The 22,250-nt window shown below is 23.0% G+C and overlaps 1 protein-coding gene across 2 annotated transcripts in view; it reads right to left on the bottom strand.

The window, feature by feature from the left end:
* The window catches only part of LOC111295792 (N-terminal acetyltransferase A complex auxiliary subunit NAA15-like), a 53,432-nt gene extending 31,506 nt beyond the window's left edge, over positions 1-21,926 (bottom strand). Inside the window, exons 1-7 of one of the 2 annotated variants that reach the window (XM_089745282.1) lie at positions 21,522-21,926; positions 20,693-20,778; positions 20,425-20,553; positions 20,240-20,322; positions 19,926-20,156; positions 18,705-18,881; positions 18,448-18,544 (exon numbers count right to left, since the gene is read on the bottom strand). In XM_089745282.1, the coding sequence (XP_089601408.1) occupies positions 18,875-18,881; positions 19,926-20,156; positions 20,240-20,322; positions 20,425-20,487 (384 nt within the window). In that variant the 5' untranslated portion in view covers positions 20,488-20,553; positions 20,693-20,778; positions 21,522-21,926 and the 3' untranslated portion in view covers positions 18,448-18,544; positions 18,705-18,874. Of the gene's footprint in view, positions 1-18,447; positions 18,545-18,704; positions 18,882-19,607; positions 20,157-20,239; positions 20,323-20,424; positions 20,554-20,692; positions 20,779-21,521 lie in introns of those variants that run through there. The other variant, XM_089745283.1, reaches the window with a different exon arrangement.
* Between the last annotated feature and the right edge of the window lie 324 nt (positions 21,927-22,250).

Genomic DNA, 22,250 nt, shown 5'->3' on the forward strand with positions numbered 1-22,250 from the left:
AATTAAAAAATCCAAAACATTATGAAAATTTATGAAAATAGAAATAAAGAAGGAAATAAAAATAAACCAAGATAAAAAATAAAAAAATAAAAAAATTAAAGCAAAACAAAAAAGATAAATAAAGTACAAAAAAAGAAAAAAAATCAACACCAATAAGAAAAGAAAAAATAAAAAATAAGCAAAAATAAAATAAAAATATAAAAAGTAAGAAAATAAAAAAATGAATCAAAAATAAAAAAAGGTAAAAATTGAATAAAAATTTCAAAAATGAAAGGGAATGATAAAATAGAAAAAAATATTTTAAAAAATATAAAAAATTGAAAAACATATAAGAAATAATAAGAAAATAATATAAAAAATGAAAGACAATAAATTACAAAAGAGAAAAGTTAATGCAAAATAAAAATGAAAACCAAAGAAGAAAATGCAACAAAAAAAGTGTAAGAATTTAAAAATGAAAATAACAAATAAAAAGGAATTTGTGAAAATATTAATATAAAGTAAAAATAAATTAAAATACAAAAAAATAAAAAAGTAGGAAAATAAGAAAATTAGAGAATAAAAAACTATAAAAAGACAACATGAATAAAAGTTTCAAACTTAAAATAAAAAAATATAACAAATGTAGAAACAAAAGATATAAAAATTAAAGATAAAAACTAAAATAAAAGTCAATACAAAATATAAATAAAAACAGAAGGACGTGCACAAAAAAAGAAGTCTGGGATTTTAAAATTGTAAAGAAGAAATGAAAAAAAAGTGTGAACAAAAACATATAAGAAAAAGCAAGAAAAAAATACAAAATATATAAAAAATGAAAACCAAAAAAATGAAAGGAAATGAACAAATAAGTTAACAGAAAAAGAAAAAACAAATTACTAAAAAAATAAAATATAAAAAATTGACAATAAAAAAAATTTTAGTTTATAAAATACAAACAAAAAATAAAAAATATAATGAATAATAAGAAATAAAGATATAAAAAATTAAAGATAAAAAATTAAAAGAAAAAAAAGTTAATACAAAATAAAAAATAAAAACAAAAGAAGGAAGTGTGGAAGAAAAACACAAATTAAAAAGAAATGCCAAAAAAAAGAAAAAAAGCCTTAAGAAAAAATAAAAAATGAAAAAAATTATGATAGAAAGTAAAGAGTACAAAAAAAATGAATAGAAAATAATGTAAAGGACCAATTAGATTGAAGTAATGAAAAAAAATCAAAGTAAAAAAGAAAATATGTACTGAAAGATTAATAGAATGAAAACAAGAAAGAAAGTATTTTGTAAAAAAAAAAATGAAAGTAAAAAAAAAAGAAAAATATAGTAAATAACAAAAAATTAATAAATGAAAAATTAAGAAAATGCATAAAAAGTAAAAAATAAAATAAAATAGAAAGTAAAAAAAAAAAAGGAAAACAAAAAAGAAGTAAATAATGAAATAAGAAAAATTCTACAAAGTTTGGTATTTAATTTATGTTTTAAAACTTAATTTGAATTTGAAAGTTTAGGGGCAAAATATTTTGATTTGAATTTATTGATTTAAATTTAAAATTTTTAATTTTTAAATCGATAAAAATGTAAAAATATAGATACATGAAGTAAATAGTGATAGATATAACAATTCCAAACTAGTGTTATTATATATAAGCCAATAAAATTGCAAAAGAAAATAACAAAGATAATTATTATCTCTTAACAAATTGTATTAAATAAAAGATAAATATTATACAATCCAAAATAATAAATAAAATAATTCAAATTATGTATAAGCCAGTAAAATTCCAAAAGAAAATAACAAAGATAATTATTATCTCTTAACAAAATGTATGAAATATAGGATAAATATTATACAATCCAAAATAATAAATAAAATAATAAGTAATAAATAAAATAATTCAAATTGTATTAAATATTATAGAAGATAATTTTGTTAATTAGATAAATTACACGATAAATAAAAATAATTTTCAAGATAAAATACAAGATGATGTTAATTAGATATCTAATTTGTATACATGCACATAACACCTTCCATTTCTAATGAAGTTAAGGTCTCATCAACAATGTTTTAATATCCATAACATTATAAAATTTTTATAAAAATACAAAAATAACAAAAGTAAAAAATAATAGGAAAATAAAATTTAAAAAAATATTAAAACAAAAGGAAAAAAGATAGAATAAGTACTAAAAAGGGAAAACAATTAAAAATAAACAAAAGCACAAAATAGAAAAAAATAAGAAAGTAAGAAAATGAAAAAATGAGTCAAAAAAATTAAAAAAAATTCAAAAACAAAAAAAATTTGAAAATGAAGAAAAATGACAAAATAAAAAAATTTAGTTTATAAAATACAAACAAATAATAAAAAATATAACAAATAATAAGAAATAAAGATATAAAAAATCAAAGATAAAAAATATAAAAAATGAAAAGGGATGACAAAGTAGAAAAAAAATAGTTTAGAAAATACAAGCAAAAAAAAGTAATAAGAAAAAAATAAAAAAAATCAAAGATGAAGGAATTAACAAATGAAGAAAGTTAATACAAATAAAAATAAAAACAAAACAAGGAAGTGCACAAAAAAAAATGGAAGCAAGAAATAAAAAGAAACTTATGAAAAAAATTAGAAAAACAAGAAAAAAATAAAAAATGAAGAGGCAAAAATATGAAATAAAACAAAAAGAAAACAAAACTTTATAGAAAATTTTAAAACAAAGAAAAAAGTGCAAACAAAAAAAATATGAAAACACATGAAAAAATAAGTAAAGAAGAAGAAAAAAATTAAAGGGAAATAAAGTTAATGGAAAATAAAAAAAATAAAAATAAAAAATCTAAAACTTTATAAAAATTTATGAAAAAATAAATGAAAAAAGAAATAAAAATAAAAATAGGAAAAAATATTAAAGCAAAAGAAAAAAGATAAATAAAGTACAAAAAAAAGAGAAAAAAATAAACAAAACTATAATCAAATTTATAAAAAGAAAGAAAATAAAAAATATTGAATCAAAAATAAAAAATAAAAAAAGGCAAAAATTGAATAAAATTTTGAAAAATGAAAAAGAATGACAAAATAAAAAAAAATTAGTTTAAAAAATGCAAAAAAATTGAAAAACATATAAGAAATAATAAGGAAACAATATAAAAAATCTAAGACAAAAAACTAAAAAGGGGAAAAGTTAATGCAAAATAAAAATGAAAACCAAAGAAGAGAATGCAAAAAAAAAGTATGAGAATTTAAAAACGCAAATACGAAATAAAAAGAAATTTGCAAAAAAAGAAAGAAAAACAAGAAAAAGAATAAAATGAAAGGATAAAAGATTTGAAATAAAAAAAAGAATGTAAGAAATTTTAAAAAATGAAAAAAATAAAACAAATAAAAAATGAAACCATATGAAAAAAAAAAAAGCAAAAAGAAAGAAAATTTTAAAGGAAATAAGTTATTGAAAAATTATAGAATAGAACAAAAAATAGCAAAAAATAATAAAATTAAATAAAAAAGATTCGCAAAAGAAAAATAAAAAAATTTTAAAGTTTATGCAAATTTTTTAAAATATAAATAAAAAATAAAAAAAATAAATTAAGAGAAAATATTAATATAAAAGATAAAATAAAATAAAATACTAAAAAAATAACAGTTAAAAATAAGCAAAAAAAAGTAAAAAAGTAAGAAATAAAACAATGTAAAAAGACCAAATGAGTAAAAGTTTCAAATATAAAATACAAAAACCTTTTAGTTTAGAATATACAAAGAAAAAGAAAAAAAAAACAAATATAGAAAAAAATGTAAAAAATCAAAGATAAAAAATAAAATAAAAGTCAATAGGAAATATAAATAAAAACGAAAGAAAGTGTACAAAAAAAAGTATGAGATTTTAAAATTGTAAAGAAGAAAAAAAAGTGTGAACAAAAAGATATAAGAAAAAGCAAAAAAAAAATAACAAATGAAAAAAAGTTAATGAAAATTTATAAAAATGTAATAGAAAATAACCAACAATGATAAAATAAAAAAAGAAAAGAAAAAAATATTGAAAAATAAAAAATTCAAAACATTCTAAAAAGTTGTGAAAATTTAAATAAAGAAAGAAATTAAAAATAAACCAAAATAAAAAAGAAAATTAAAAAGAAAATAAGAAAAGAATATTAAAGTAAAACAAAAAAAATAAACAAAATACAAAAAAAAGAAAAAAATCCATACCAATAAAAATACAATAAAAGTATAAAAAGTAAAAAAATAAAAAAAGTGAATGAAAAATAAAAAAATACAGAAAATGAATAAAAATTTCAAAAATGAATGAAAAAATGAAAAAAAATAGTTTAAAAAATACAAAAAATTGAGAAACATATAAGAACAAACAAGAAAATAATATAAAAAGTCAAAGACAAAAAATTAAAAAAGAAAAAAGTTATTGCAAAATAAAAATGAAAACCAAAGAAGAAATTGAAAAAAAAACTATTAGTATTTAAAAATGCAAATAACAAATAAAAAGAAATTTGTGAAAAAAAAAAGAAAAGCAAGAATAGAATAAAAATGAAAAGACAAAAGATTTAAAATAAAAAAGAAAAAAAGAAAGTAAAAAATATTAAAACAATGTAATAATGAGAACAAATAAAGATGAAAGCATGTGAAAAAAAAAAAAGCAAAAAGAAAAAAAATTGAAGGAAAAAAGTTTTTGAAAAATTATAAAATAGAAGAAAAAATAGAAAAAAACAGGACAAAATAAGAAAATGAAAAAATAAAAAATATTCGAAAAATAAAAATAAAAAATAAATGAAAAAATAAATTAAGAGAAAATATTAATATAAAAGAAAAAATAAAATAGAATAGTAAAAAACGAAAAAAAACTAAACAAAAAGAAAAAATAAAAAAGGAAAAAAATAAAAAATTAGCTAATAAAAAAAATGAAAAGACAAAATGAAGAAAAATTTGAAATATAAAATAGAAAAAACTTTTAGTTTAGAATATACAAAGAAAAAAATATAACAAATATAAAAAAAAGGAAAAAATCAAAGATAAAAAATAAAATAAAAATTCATTACAAAATATAAATAAAAGCAAAAGAAAGTACCCAAAAAAAGAAGTCTTGAGATTTTGAAATTGTAAAGAAGAAATAAAAAAAAATGTGAACAAAATGATATAAGAAAAACAAGAAAAAATAAAAAAAAATAAAAATACAAAATATATTAAAAAATAATGAAAGCAAATGAACAAATAAGTTAAAAGAAAAAGAAAGAAAGAATTACTGAAAAAATATAAAAATAGAATGGAAAATACCAAAAAAAAATAAAAAATGACAACAAAAATGAGACAAACCAAAAGAAAAAAAAGATTAAAATATAAAGTAAATATCTATAACATTATAAAATTTTTATAAAAAATAACAAAAATTAACAATAAAAGTAAAAAAATATAAAATAAGAGAAAGTATTAAAGCAAAAGGAAAAAGATAAAATAAGTACTAAAAAAGAGAAAAAAATGAGAAAAAAAAATAAAAAAAAGAAGGAAAAGAAAAAATGAGTCAAAATTTTTTTTAAAAAATACAAAACTGTTAAAAATGAAAAAAAAAAAGAGAAAAATGACAAAATAAAAAACAATTTAGATTGTAAAATACAAACAAAAAATAAAAAATATAACAAATAACAAAAAATAAAGATATAAAAAATCAAAGATAAAAAATTAAAAGAAGAAAAAGTTAAAACAAAATAAAAATAAAACAAAAGAAGGAAGTGTGAAAAAAAAACACAAATTAGAAAGAAATGCAAAAAAAAACAAAAAAAATAAAGAAAAAAGACCTTAAGAAAAAAAAAATGAAGATAGAAAGTAAAGAGTGGAAAACAGTTAATAGAAAATAATGTAAATGACCAATTAGATTGAAGTAACAAAAAAAATCAAAGTAAAAAAAAAATATGTAATGAAAGTGTAATAGAATGAAAAGAAGAAAGAAAGTATTTTGTAAAAAAAAAAAAGAAAAATATAGTAAATAACAAAAAAATAATAAGTGAAAAATTAAGAAAATGCATAAAAAGTAAAAAAAAACCAAAAAGCTAAAAAAAGGAAAAGAAAAAGGAAGTAAATAATGAAATAAAAAAAATTCTGCAAAGTTCAATCTTTAATTTATGTTTTAAAACTTAACTTGAATTTGAAAGTTTAGACGTAAAATATTTTAATTTGAATTTATTGATTTAAATCGTTAAAAATGTAAAAATATAGATACATGAAGTAAATAATGATAGATATAACAATTTCAAACTAGTGTTATTATATATAAGCTAATAAAATTCCAAAATACAAAATTTTAATACAAAATAAAAAAAACCAAAACAAGGAAGTGCAAAAAAAAAATGGTAACAAGAAATAGAAAGAAATTTCTGCACAAAATTAGAAAAACAAGAAAAAAAATGAAGAGGCAAAAATATGAAATAAAACAAAAAAAAAAGGTTTATAGAAAATTTTAAAACAAGGAAAAAAATGCAATCCAAAAAAATATGAAACCACATGAAAAAATAAGTAAAGAAAAAGAAAAAAAATTAAAAGGAAATAAAGTTAATGAAAGAAAATGCAAAAATAAAAGAAAAGAAAAAAAATCCAAAACATTATAAAAATTTATGAAAATATAAATTAAAAAAAAATAAAAAAAAACCAAAATAAAAAAGATAAATAAAAATAAAATAGGAAAAAGATAAATAAAGTACAAAAAAAGAAAAAATCAATACCAATAAAAAAAGAAAAATTAAAAAATAAACAAAAATATAATAAAAAATATGAAAAGTAAAAAAATAAAAAATAAAAAAAAAATTGAATAAAAATTTGAAAAATGAAAAGGAATGACAAAATAAAAAAAAATTAGTTTAAAAAAAATTGAAAAACATATAAGAAATAATAAGAAAACAATATAAAAAATCAAAGACAAAAAGCTAAAAAAAAGAAAAGTTACTACAAAATAAAAATGAAAACCAAAAAAGAAATGCCAAAAAAAAAGTACAAGAATTTAAAAACGCAAATAAGAAAAAAATTTGCAAAAAAAGTAAGAAAAGCAAGAAAAATAATAAAAATGAAAAGTCAAAAGATTTCAAAATAAAAAAAATATAAAAATGTTTAAAACAATGAAAAAATTAAAACAAATAAAAAATGAAAGCATATGAAAAAAAAAAGCAAAAAGAAATAAAATTTTGAAGAAAAAAGTTATTGAAGAACTATAAAATAGAAAAAAAAAGCAAAAAAAAGACAAAAAATAGGAAAACAAAATAAGAAGGATTCACAAAATAAAAATAAAAAATTTTGAAGTTTATACATATTTTTTAAAATATAAGTAAAAAGTAAAGGAAAAAAATTAAGAGAAAATATTAATATAAACAAAAAAATAAAATAAAATACTAAAAAAATAACAATTAAAAAAAAACAAAAAGTAAAAAAGCAAGAAAATAAAAAATTGGAGAATAAAAAAAATATAAAACGACAAAATGAATAAAAATTTCAAATATAATATAGAAAAAACTTTTCGTTTAGAATATACAAAAAAAAACCAAAAAAATATAACAAATGTAGAAAAAAAGATATAAAAAAGCAAAGACAAAAAATAAAATAAAAGTCAATACAAAATATAAATAAAATCAAAACAAAGTTCACCAAAAAACAAAAGTCTAAGATTTTAAAATTGTAAAGAAGAAATAAAAAAAAGTGTGAATAAAAAGATATAAAAAAAAAGGAAAAAAACAATAAAAATGAAAATACAAAATACAGAATATATAAAAATAATTAAAAGAAAAAAAATGAAAGCAAATGAACAAATAAGTTAAAAGAAGAAAAGAATTAATGAAAAATTATAAAAATAAAATAGATAATAGCAAAAAAATAAAAAAAATGACAACAAAAATGAGACAAACCAAAAGAAAAAAAGATTAAAAAATAAAGTAAATATCCATAACATTATAAAATTTTTATAAAAAATAACAAAAATTATCAAGAAAAAATAAAACAAAAGAGATTATTAAAGCAAAAAGAAAAAGATAAAATAAGTAGTAAAAAAATTAAAAATAAACAAAAACACAATTAAAAAAAAGTAAGAAAATGAAAAAATGCATCAAAAGAAAAAATAAAAAAAATACAAAAACTAATAAAAAAGAAAAAAAAAGAAAAAGACAATAGAAAAAAATTTTAGTTTATAAAATACAAGCAAAAAATAAAAAATATAACAAATAATAAGAATAAAGATATAAAAAATCAAAAATTGAAAATTAAAAAAAAAGTGAATAAAAAATAAATAATAAAAAGAAAAGAAAGATGTGTGGAAAAAAAACACAAATTAAAAAGAAATGCCAAAAAAAACCCAAAAATAAAAAGAAGAAAAATAATAGAAATCATTGTAAATGACCAATTAGATTGGAGAACAAAAAAATCAAAGTAAAAAAGAAAATATGTAAGGAAAGAATAATATAATGAAGACATGAAAGAAGGTATTTTGTAAAAAAGAAAAAAGAAAAATGCACTATATAACAAAAATATAATAAATGAAAAATTAGGAAAATGTTTAAAAAGTAAGAAAACAAAATGCTTTAAAAAAGGAAATAAATAAAGAAATAAAAAAATTCTACAAAGTTCAATCTTTGACTTATGTTTTAAAACTTAATTTGAATTTGAAAGTTTAGATGCAAAATATTTTGATTTGAATTTATTGATTTAAATTTAAAATTTTTAATTTTTAAATCGTTAAAAATGTAAAAATATAAATACATGAAGTAAATAGTGATAGATATAACAATTTCAAACTAATGTTATTATATATAAGCCAATAAAATTCCAAAAGAAAATAATAAAGATAATTATTATCTCTTAACAAATTGTATTAAATAAAAGATAAATATTATACAATCCAAAATAATAAATAAAATAATCCAAATTGTATTAAATAAAAGATAAATATTATTCAATATAATTTTGTTAATTAGATAAATTACACCATAAATAAAAATAAATTTCAAGATAAAATACAAGATGATTTTAATTAGATATCTAATTAGTATACATGCACATAACACCTTCAATTTCTAATGAAATCAAAGTCTAATTTAACAATGTTTTAATGTCCATAACATTATAAAATTTTTATAAAAAAAATAACAAATTAAAAATTAAAATTAAAAGGAAAAAATATTAAAGCAAAAGGAAAAAGATAAAATAAGCATTAAAAAAGAGAAAAAAATTAAAAAAAACACAATACAAAAAATAAAAAGGAAATGAAAAATTAGCGAGTCAAAAGAAAAAATTGTAAAAATACAAAAACTAATAAAAATTTCAAAAATGAAGAAAAAATTGACAAAATAGAAAACAAATTTAGTTTATAAAATACAAACAAAAAATTAAAAATATAAAAAATAATAAGATATAAATATATAAAAAATCAAAGATAAAAAATTAAAAGAAGTTCAAAAATGAAAAAGGATGACAAAGTAGAAAAAAATTAAATTTAGAAAATACAAGCAAAAATAATGTAATAAGAAAAAAATAAAAAAGAATCAAAGATACAAAAATTAACAGAGGAAAAAGTTAAAAGAAAATAAAAATAAAAACAAAACAAGGAAGTGTAAAAAAAAATGGAAACAAGAAATAAAAAGAACTTTGTGAAAAAAATTAGAAAAACAAGAAAAAAGAAAAAAATGAAGAGGCAAAATAATGAAATAAAATAAAAAGAAAAAAAGTTTTATAAAAATTTTTAAAACAAAGAAAAAAGTGAAAAGAAAAAAAATATAAAAGCACATGAAAAAATAAGTAAAAAAAAAATTGAAAAGGAAAAAGAGTTAATGAAAAATTATAAAAAACAGTAGAAAATAATCAACAACAATAAATAAAAAAAAGAAAAAAAGATAGAAAAATAAAAAAATCCAAAGCATTATAAAAATTTATGAAAATATAAATAAAAAAATAAATAAAAAATAAACCAAAATAAAAATAAAATAAGAAAAAAATATTACAGCAAAACAAAAAAGATAAATAAAATACAAAAAAATATAAAATAAACAAAAAATACAATAAAAAAAAAGTAAGAAAATAAAAAATAATGAATCAAAAATAAAAAATAAAGAAAGACAAATTGAATAAAAATTTAAAAAATGAAAGGAAATGACAAAATAGAAAAAATATTTTAAAAAATACAAAAAATTGAAGACCATATAAGAAATAATAAGAAAACAATATAAAAAATCAAAGACAAAAAATTAAAAAAGAGAAAAATTAATGCAAAATAAAAATGAAAACCAAAGAAGAAAATGCAACAAAAAAAACTATAAGAATTTAAAAATGAAAATAAGAAATAAAAAGAATTTTGTGAAAAAATTAAGAAAAGAATAAAAATGAAAAGACAAAAGATTTATGAAAAATAAAAAATCCAAATTAGCTAATAAAAAATATAAAAAGACAAAATGAAGAAAAAATTCAAATATAAAATAGAAAAAACTTTTAGTTTAGAATATACAAAGAAAAACAAAAAAAAATAGAACAAATATAAAAGAAAAGACAAAAAATCAAAGATTAAAAAATTAAATAAAAAGTTAATACAAAATATAAACAAAAACAAAAAGAAGTACACAAAAAAAGAAGTCTTGAGATTTTGAAACTGTAAAAAAGAAATAAAAAAAATGTGAACAAAAAAAAAAAAAGAAAAGCAAGAAAAAAATAAAAAAATGAAAATACAAAATATATATAAAAAATTAAAACAAAAAAATGAAAGCAAATAAACAAATAAGTGAAAAGAAAAAGAAAAAAAGAATTAATGAAGAATTATAAAAATAGAAAAAAAATACCAAAAAAATAAAAAATGACAACAAAAATTAAGATATAAAGTGAATATCCATAACATTATAAAATTTTTTTAAAAATAATAATTAACAATAAAAATAAAAGAAAAAATAAAATAAGAGAAAGTATTAAAGCAAAAGGAAAAAGATAAAATAAGTACTAAAAAAGAGCAAAAATTTAAAAAAAACATAAAATAAAAAAATAAAAAAGTAAGGAAATGAAAAAATGAGTCAAAAAATTTAAAAAAATACAAAAACTAATAAAAATGAAAAAAAATGAGAAAAATGACAAAATAGAAAAAAATTAGTTCATAAAATACAAATAAAAACTAAAAAATATAACAAATAATAAGAAGTAAAGATATAAAAAATCAAAGATAAAAAATTAAAAAAAGAAAAAGTTAAAATAAAAAAATAAAAAAGTAAGGAAATGAAAAAATGAGTCAAAAAATTTAAAAAAATACAAAAACTAATAAAAATGAAAAAAATGAGAAAAATGACAAAATAGAAAAAAAATTAGTTCATAAAATACAAATAAAAACTAAAAAATATAACAAATAATAAGAAGTAAAGATATAAAAAATCAAAGATAAAAAATTAAAAAAAGAAAAAGTTAAAATAAAAAAATAAAAATAAAAGAAGGAAATGTGAAAAAAAAAACACAAATTAGAAAAAAATGCCAAAAAGAAAAAATAATAAAGAAGAAAAACCTTAAGAAAAAAAAATGAACAAAATTAGGATAAAAAGTAAGGAGTACAAAAAAAATTAATAGAAAATAATGTAAATGACCAATTAGATTAAAGTAAGGAAAAAATCGAAGTAACAAAAAAAAAAATGTAGTGAAAGAGTAATAGAATGAAAATAAGAAAGTAAGTATTTTGTTTTTTTTAAAAAAAGGAATGAAAACAAAAAAAAACGAAAAATATACTAAATAACAAAAAAATAATAAATCAAAAATTAAGAAAATGCATAAAATGTAAGAAAAATAACAAAAAGCTAAAAAAAAAAAAGAAAAGAAAAAGGAAGTAAATAAAGAAATAAAAAAATTCTACAAAATTCAATCTTTAATTTATGTTTTAAAACTTAATTTTAATTTGAAAGTTTAGATGCAAAATATTTTGATTTGAATTTATTGATTTAAATTTAGAATTTAGAATTTTTAAATTGTTAAAAATGTAAAAATATAGATACATGAAGTAAATAGTGATTGATATAACAATTGCAAACTAGTGTTATTATATATAAGCCAATAAAATTTCAAAAGAAAATAAGAAAGATAATTATTATCTCTTAATAAAAGATAAATATTATACAATCCAAAATAATAAATAAAATAATAAGTAATAAATAAAATAATCCAAATTGTATTAAATAAAAGATAAATATTATACAATATAATTTTGTTAATTAGATAAATTACACGATAAATAAAAATAAATTTCAAGATAAAATACAAGATCTTAATTAGATATCTAATTAGTATACATGCACGTAACACCTTCAATTTTTAATGAAGTCAAAGCCTCATTCAACAATGTTTAATAATATGGTGATCTGCATTTAAGTTAAACACAAGCAACATGCCACATATATAAAGAACAATGCTATTTTAGAAATAAAGACAATCAAACTTGAACTTCATGATTTAAGACCATAATGAACTAATCCTAAAGTAGAAAGATTCAAGGCAAAGACTGCCTGCAAAATAAACCTAATCACATCCATTGCTCACAAATAAGATATTATAAATGTTTTAACTCGAAAACCCAAAGATACGAAAGTAGAAGGCCTTTAAGAACCTAAAGAGAAATTAAAACTAAAGCAACAAAACCTTAACAAAAAAAAGACTATAATGAAAGGCCAAAGATAAGAGGTAGTTTTGCATCTCAACATAAATATACAACAATTATATACCAAAGTTAAAAAACAACAGCCACCAACCACATCATAAGTCAGGGTGCTTCCAATAATAACAGTGTTACTTAAAAAAACAAAGTCTATATTATAATCAGAAACACAATTTTAGCAACTTTAATCAAACTCTTCATGATCTGAAATGTACTAGAACAAATACAGTTATCATCGAAAGTTACCATACAATACAACAAAAATTCTATGCAAGATCATAGATTTTCAAAGAATCCAATAAGAAAGAGGCAATCTTCCATCTCAGTGCTTAACTAGATTTAAGTTTATGAAATTAATTTTAAGAAAGTAATCCATCATGCAACAAAGTAAAGTGAAATCAACAAAACAAGAAGAATCAAACACAACACAAGAAGAAATAGGTACTCTTCATTGTAAGCACTCATCCTCAGTGCGAGGCTGGATTAAGTTTTTGAAATTAAACCTAAGATTACAATTTGTCATGCAACAGAGTTGAACTAGCAAAATAAAAAAATAAAAAATAGAAAACTCAACCATACAAATTTTCGTATAGACTACTAAATGCAACCACAACTAAGAAAAGTTTACAAAATTACAATCTATACACAAAAGATAAAACTAAAATTTAAATGGAATGTTAAAGCATAAGAGATTAAATATTAATTGAAGTTCAGATCAAACTCCAGCAAGTCAAAAGCACTACAACAAAAAATTAGACATTAATCAGAAGCTATGAGAATGAAATCTAGAAGCCAACTTGCAGAATAAAACCAACAAACACACAGACATAGAAATTTTGAAACTTTAATTCCTTCTATCCTGCAAGGTATGCTTCGAGCACATAGCCCATTAAGCTTCAAAGAGACAAATAGACGACAACTAGGCACACTCATGAATGAAGAAACCACAACCCAGGAATTTTTTTTGTAGTAACATTCTCCTAATGCATTCTCAAACAACTTCATCAAATTAGATGCAACCACAATGAAAAGTTTGACAACATCAATAACTAAAAAAGCCAAGCCAGTGAAACCTAAGAACCTCATCTGTCATGCCACAGAAAGAAAAACAAGAAGAAAACTCCCATACACACAGAGCCACACAAATTTTTAATCTTTAAATCCTACACACATACAACTTTAGAATCCTTAATTCCCCCTACACTGCAAGTCGTTCTTGGAGCACATAGCGCATAAGTTTCATAGAGACCAACGAATCACAAACCACACTAAAGGAAGAACAACCCAAAGAATTTTCCAAAGTAAAGTTACAAAGCCCTAATTTATGTAAAAATTTAAAAATGACACAAGAAGAATCCAGAGACAATCTCAATGAGAAAGACACCAACTGAGAGCCTATGACAACATATATTTAGAGTTTCAAAGAATCCAACAAAAGAAAATAATCTTCCTTTTAAGCATTCAACCACAATGCATGTCAAAATTAAATTACAGAAATTGAACCAGCAAACCAATCTGCCCTGTAACAAATAGAGTGAAACCAACAAAATAAAAACCTCTCTAAACACATACCTACACACATAAGAGGCACAGAAATTGAATTCACTGCTTGAAGCACACAAAGAGTAGAACAACAGGGAAACTCCCATACACACAGCCACATAAATTTTTAATCCTTAAATGCTACACAACCATAGAAATTTAGAATCCTTAATTCCCCATACACTACAAAACAACAAGGAAACTCCCATACACATATTTAGAGTTTCAAAAAATCCAGCAAAAAGAAATAATATTCCTTTTAAACATTTTACCACAATGCATGTAAAAATTAAGTTTCAAAAATTGAACCCAACAAACCAACTTGTTCTGTAACAAACAGAGTGAAATCAACAAAACAAAAAACTTCCAAAATACACCTACACACACATCAGGCACATAAATTGAATTCAGCTAATCATGCAAGCCATTAGCTTAGAGCACACAAAGAAAAAAACAAGGAAACCCCCATACACAGCTATACAAATTTTTAATCCTTAAATCTTACACACATACAACTTTAGAATCATTAATTCTCCCTACACTGCAAGTTGTTCTTGGAGTACATAACGCATAAGTTTCATAGAGACCAATGAATCACAAACCACACTAAAGGAAGAACAACCCAAGAAATTTTTCAAAGTAAAGTTACAAAGCCCTAATTTATGTAAAAATTTAAAAATGACACAAGAAGAATCAAGACACAATCTCAATGAGGAAGACACCAACTGAGAGCCTACGACAACATATATTTAGAGTTTCAAAGAATCCAGCAAAAGGAAATAATCTTCCTTTTAAGCATTCAACCACAATGCATGTCAAAATTAAGTTTTAGACACACAAGATGCACAAAAATTGAATTCACCTTATACTGTAAGCCATTTGCTTAGAGCACACAGCTCATACAGATAATCTTTTTTTTAAGCAGCAATTTCTATCCTCGTCAAAATTAAGTTTCAAAAATTAAAAGAAAGAAACCATTCTATCATACAACAAAAAGATTGTAATAAACAAAACAAAAAACTTGTAAAATATACATACACAAGAGGCACAGAAATTGAATTCCTCATTATCATGCAAGCTATTCGCTTAGAGCAGACAACTACTAAATAATATCCACACTTAAGAAGCCACAACTAAGGGGTTTTTCAAAAAGTTAAATTCCAAAAACTAAACTAATATAGATAAATGTGTCACAAGAAAAATCAAAACATGACACAACAAAACCTCAATGAGAAAAAAACGACAACTATAAATGGTCAAAGATGATAACTAACTCTAATAACAAAAGAGGCAAGGAATCTTCCTTTTAACACTCAACCTTTGGGTTTGGTAGAACTTAGTTTCAGAAATTAAACCTAAGAAATTAATCCATCAAGAAATAAAGTTGAACCAACAAAAAATAACTAACTCCTAACATGCACAACACAACTATACAAATTTGAATCTCTAATTCTTCCCATCTTTGCAAGCTTGCAAGAGCACAATCCATTGAGCTCCACAGAGACTACCAAATAACAATCATACTTACGAAACCACAATCCAAAGACTTTTTCAAAATCAAAATTACAAAACTCAACTCATGTACACAAAAAATGAAAAAATGAAACAAAAAGAATCTGATATAACAAAATCTTAATGAGAAAAGATATCGACAAAAATGCTTAGGAATATTATGTTTCCATTTTAAAAAGCCAAATAACAAGAGGAAGTTTCATTCAAAGTCACATACCATTCTAAAATCAGCAAGATGTGATATAATAAGTCCATACCATTTAAGTTAAATGCAATTGTCATGGAACCAAATAATCTTAGCGGACCAAAACCGAACATGAAAACAAAATCTCAACAAGAAAAGACATTTATAGAGATGCTTAGGGATATTACTGTTTCCATTCAACGTGTCATATAACAATTACATACTAGTTGAGTTAAACATAATTGTCATGCCATAGGATAATTTTAGTGTTTCCCCCAAGTATAACTATAACAATGCTATTTGAAAAATAAAAATAGAAAAACTTGGGGGCCATGCAACAACTATAAAAAAAAGTAAGTCAAAACTGATCAAAACCAATGCAACAAATAAACAAAATGAAAACAAGGACAGCTAGCAAATAAAGTAAAAGTAAGGCAATAAGAAATGAATAAAGCAACAGCTAACCACATTCATTACCAACTCATTTTATTGATTGAACAACCCCAAGCTCACAAACAAAGTATTATAACCTTAACCTAAACTCAAAACCTCCAATATATCCTAAATAAATTTAACCCCAATACAACCCTAAGATAATTATCCATTACTTTCTAAATAGAAGGCCTTATATTGTTAAAGACTAACCCTAACCTTAAGATAACATTAACTTACTTTCTCAATGAATAATCATAACATAACATAAGAAAAACTCAATGAGAACACACATCTAATGAAAGACGAAAAAAGACACGTTTTAGAGTTTTATAGAATACAATATGAAAAGATGTAAGCTTTCTTTTGAAGTGGCATATCATTCAACATATGCTATCGCAAAGCAGTAGCCTCGATAAGTTCCTTTGGAACCAAAAAGAAAAATCCATTAAAAAAATTACATTTGTTCTGTGAATATCCCATTACTTTACAACAAATGCCATAAATAAACATGATGAAAATATTGGTATTTGTACTCACCTAGATAACCTCTCTCCATTTTAGTATCATTAATGCAAAAATTAATAGATTTCTATGAGCAAAACATTAAATGATAATTGATCTTCCTAAAAAAGTAGTTTCTCAATGATAATTACAAAAATCCTATACCATCAAAAAAATCCAAAATACTAACATCTATTGATTGGCAAATGCTAAAAGAGATTTTAATCAAACAAGAATATTTACAATTAAAGCTTAGGGCAAATACTAAAGGCCATCGTCTGCTTTATTCTTCAAGGTAAGACATAATTAAGGTCTTTTTGATTAAGTTGCAACATCAAATCTTTATCTTATAATTGAAAATTAACTACAAAGATTTTTCTAGTGCACTGGTTTGGGACATGAATGGGCCAAGATTTAAAAATTTTAAGAGCTTAATTTTTTAATTTCCAGGATGTGAGATTGGACTTGAATCATGAAAAGCACTAATGAATACTTTAACATAACTTTTGCATTTTTTTTGTCCTTTCTCCAATTTTCTTCGGCAGGTTAATAACTTTAGCCATGATACATAAGTATGCACATTTAAGATTATTCTGAATCCATCTTATCAGTTGTAATCATCTACATCATTGGTTTATACCCACTAGATAAATTTCACGGTCGGTGGGTAAATTAGGCCACAGGGTATGCTTCATCGTGTAATTGAACTCTCAATTAGATTCATATATGAACCATTAATGATAAAATTGTCAGTATGACTATAGCCGAAAGAAATTAACTCACCACCCAAAGCAGAGTCCATGGCTTTAGAGTGGTTATATTGTCAGTAACCAGCTCAAATCCTTGAGGGGCATCAATTATCTCTATAATGGTCATTGCACCAAGCAAGAAAAAATGATTCAGCAGATGCATGTTTCAGCTCTGAAACAGCTAAACCAGTTGAAAGAGCCTACAAATGTGAATGGCTCAAGCATTATTACACAAGTATTAACAGATAAAGGCAGAAATAAATAAGAAAATGATAAAAAAAAGTTTTTCGTATAGAAGTCAGATGCATTAGCATAAGTAGACCATAGAATTCCATTAATAAAGGGAGATAGTCATAGTAACCATTGACAGAATTCCTAGTGATGGTAACAAGCCACACACAAACACAAACTTTGGCTCTCCCAATTGACCATGAGGGTAGGTACCTAGCTTTGTTATCTTAATTCATTGCTAGGGTAGTTCCTTGGAATTGGTTTAAATTGGAGATGATCCTTCCTTTAAATGGGAAGTGGGCTATAACATAAATTAAAAATAAAAGATATTAAATTGCAATGATCACTTCATAAAAAGACAAGCCATTGCTCACCAAAAAACATAGACCAATAAAACTAGTAGATCAAGAAATAAGTTTAGAGCCCCAGCATCCTGTATTTCATTAACTCTTGAATGAAAATCGGGTCATTAGGCCACCACCAATGAACATGAGAGAAACAGGTTGAAACCTGACATAGTACTGAATAAAGCATCCAATACGCAACAAAATTTTGTGTTTTCATCCCAATTTATGAGAATGATAAATATGATGCAAACTACAAGAAGAGGGACATCAGAAAAACACAGTCCAATCCTAAACATCTGAGAATCATTTTTACCCCTATGCTCCTTACCACCCATAAACTCACAGCCATCAACAATCTATTCCACTTTTATTGAAGGCTAGAAATTCTTCAAAGATAATGCCTGCATATCCTATTACAAAAAGCAATGCCATAGAAATATGCATTATAAAATTAGATCAAATTAAGAAAGGCTTCTGTGCATAATACAAGAATATACAAAATATTCGCCAAAGATGAAAAAATGATTACAACCTACAAAGAAAAGATTGCACAAGAAATTGAAGATAAACCTGGATGTTGGTAACCTAGGATAGGTTAATTGCCACAGTCCCTGTTAAAGCTGCTGTGAAAACACCAATAGTTTTTAACAAATTAGTCTTTGGCTGGTAAGTAACTTCAAAATCTAACGAGCTAGCTTCATCAACTCAACATAAAGGATCACAAGGTCTAGAGGTTGAGGTCAGCTCCTGTTGATAGCAAAGGTTATTTCAGTGTGTGGAAGAACCCAAAAATGAAGAAACACAGACACTGCCGTTTTGCTATGATGGTTGGTTTTTATAGCAATTTGGAGAATGCTTTCTAAACAGCCTTTTGAGTAATCTTCCCTCATAAAGAAGATCATTACTCTGTCTCAATCCTGCCAATGAAGGATGAGAAACCAAGAAGAGTCATTTGAAAAATGTTCCTAGCCTTTAGGATTCAACATTTTTTACACAATGAGGATCCAATCTATAACTAAAGTTATAAAGGGGATACACTCATTCTTTTTGGTTTCTAACCTTTGGTGACAAGGCTAACCAGTAAGTCGGGGGATTGCAAATCCCTTATTCCCCGGTTCAAATCAGGTTGTTGCTTGATCAACAAAAAACTTGGAACCTTATATTCTGCTTTGCTCATATGACCCAAAAAATTTTCTCTAGAAAAAACAAGTGCAAGAAAAGGACTCTTGATACTTTATTGATTATAAACTTAGCAAGGTTTTGTCTTAAAAAATGTTGTAAATCCTTACGTCTAGGATTCAAGGAAAAATTAGAGTAGGGGAAGGGAATCAAAAATCTTGATATGATATCCCCTCTCCTATTAATGGAGGGGCTGCTAGAAGAGTCTTCAATTAGATTGGATATCATAATGGGAGTGTCTAATTATTAACAAATGAATAGTTATACAAGGGTAAGTAATGAAGAACAGTTACCTTTAGGAAGTTTTTCATGCTTTGAAAGCAAGGTTCAGACAACACATCATTGCAACATATGATTAATGCAACATATATGTATGCAATAATCCCCCATTCCCCAAAAGACAAAGGGAAAAAGAGGGAGGCAAAAAGGAATCTAACCCAAAATGAAGCATCACATGCATGTGTTGATCAACAATAGGTGACAGATGCTAAAAGCACCCAGACAAGTAGACAACAAAGCTTGCATAGCATTTTACACGTACGACCACAACCAAACAGAATAAGTCTATTGCAAATCATTGAAAAGGCTGCAGATCCTAACAAAAATGTTCACCTAATGGCTCCAGCTGCTACTTTGTGAAAATAAGCATGTGAATGCAACCAATCTTTAAATTTTAGCTTTCCAACATATGCACGTGGTGTCATTTTTCTCAGACAATAAGAATGGAAATCAAATTGATCTTCAGTAATATTAGCATAGTGTTTTTCCACAGCTATAAATTTCTCCAGGGCCCGTCTAAAATCACCATGTCGAAAGTAACTTTCATCAGAAGCAAGTTCATACCTTCAAAAGATGGATAACACTCAGTAGGTGTACCCAAATTATAATTAGAGACAACATGTGGAAGGTAATAAACAAAAACAGACCACATGCACTGCATGTCATGAAGGTTGTTGTGCTGGCCCCCATCTTTCGTGAACAAAACAGTAGTTTTTCCTGCCAAAGCCACCTTCAAAAGTAGAAAAAGTTTGTGAACAGTACAATAATACCGAAAGAAATTTAGTGACAAATATTAACTATGACAAAAGATGAAGTGGGGAAGCCTTAGAACCTGATCAGACTGCAACATTCGCTTCACAGATTCACTGTTTATATAGCGATCTGCAAGATCCATACAACTAGCTTCATCTGTCAATGAAGCCACAGCTACCAAATCACCAACATGTTTCAGTATCCGACTCTGTCACCAAAGAGAAGTAAATAAAATACACATAGACCCAGCTTCAAGAAAATTCCAAGAACTTCTCCAAAAGATCAAGAAACAATAGCCAGTCAAACTAAAAAACACCAGTCAAACTAATACAAAAAAAAAATCTCACCTGGATATAAAGGTTAGAAGAGGCTTAATGCAATCAATTGCCGCTTTACGAAATTTGTTTCCTTGCAGTAAATCAAGTGGTATCCTCTAAAAATTGAGAAAACAAAGTTTTAATATAAGTCCTAGAACATTCATCATACATCATAAAGGAAGTAACATTTATTGGCAATAATGATGCACATTGTAACAACAATAATTACAATTCTCATGAACGAATACATAACAAATGTGGGTTACAGGAAGAAAGCATAATTTTAACCAAAGTAGAGTTCTTACTATTGTCACATCAAGACATCAATGAAGTATTTCAGCATAATACCACAACTATCTATTTCTAGATTATTTAAAAATATCACAAGCCATCGAATGGACTGTGTCTATTGTAGAAGCACATCACTAGATTTTTGTCACATAATTTCTTATCAAGCCATCAAGAAAAACAAGATCCCTACAAGAGTATTTGTAAAAATAGCCACCCATCATCTCTCTAGAAAAGGGAGAAAGCTTGATAGCTCTACCAAAAAGTAAGGTTTTCGTTGGATTTGCATCATGTGATTCTATAAATAAGAGAGAGAAGAAATCCAGAGTAAATATAATGAACAGAACATCCTAAGGTACCATTTGGAGCTCATTAAAAAAAATACCAAATAGAAAATCAAATTAATATGACTAACAGCTAAGACATAATAAACCAGCTTACACTAGCACTATCATTATCTGCAGTCTATAACGAGAACACATTTTATCATAAAAAAAAATAGAAAAAAATCAAATCGGGCATTATTTGAAGTAAAAAAATTTAAATAAAATTAAGATAGTAGAAATCAAACCTTCAGAAGGTCTCCAAATTCCTCACACATTCCAATTTGTCCTCCACCAACTAATTCTCTACTTTGTTTGGATTAACCAATGGTCGAGAAAAATTCCTTCCCCTCAAAGGAATTAATTTCCCTCTTATTAGATCAAGAACCCTAATTTCCCAACCTAATCTTGATGCCCAATCTCAAGGAAAGTTGAATCGACTCGTTACTTGCTTGATGTCGATATTATCGACAATAATCTATATTCCAAGCCGAAAGGGAATCCAAAAATGAAAAACCTAAATTTGAGAGAAAGAAAATTGAAATGATGAGAAGAATGGCTGAAGACAGTGGTTTTTAAATTTAAAATGCAAGAAAATCTAACCGTTGAAACTTAACCAATTAAATTTTAAATTAAAAATTGACTTTTTTAAAATAAATGTAGTGACTAAATGAAAAACATATTTGATGAAAATCAGCTTTGCTTTTTTTATATAAATGAAAAAAAAATGCACTTCAGAAGAAAAAAAAATGCAAATAGAAAAAGTGGAGGAGCCCCATCAATTTTAAAAGAAATTTCATTTTTCTAACGAAAACAAAGTTGAGGAAGAATGGAGGATGCGAATGTTAGCAAAAGCAATTCTAAATTAAAATCTAAATTACCCCCACACCAAACTTTAATCAAAAGTCCAGCCAAGCCAAAGCTTAAAAGTTGCAAGGATAACTAGTGAGAAGAAATAGCATCGTTTCTCAAAATTG

This window comes from Durio zibethinus, chromosome 16 (genome assembly GCF_047325235.1).
Source record: "Durio zibethinus cultivar Kanyao isolate XHJ-2024 chromosome 16, ASM4732523v1, whole genome shotgun sequence".
Classification (NCBI taxonomy): domain Eukaryota; kingdom Viridiplantae; phylum Streptophyta; class Magnoliopsida; order Malvales; family Malvaceae; genus Durio; species Durio zibethinus.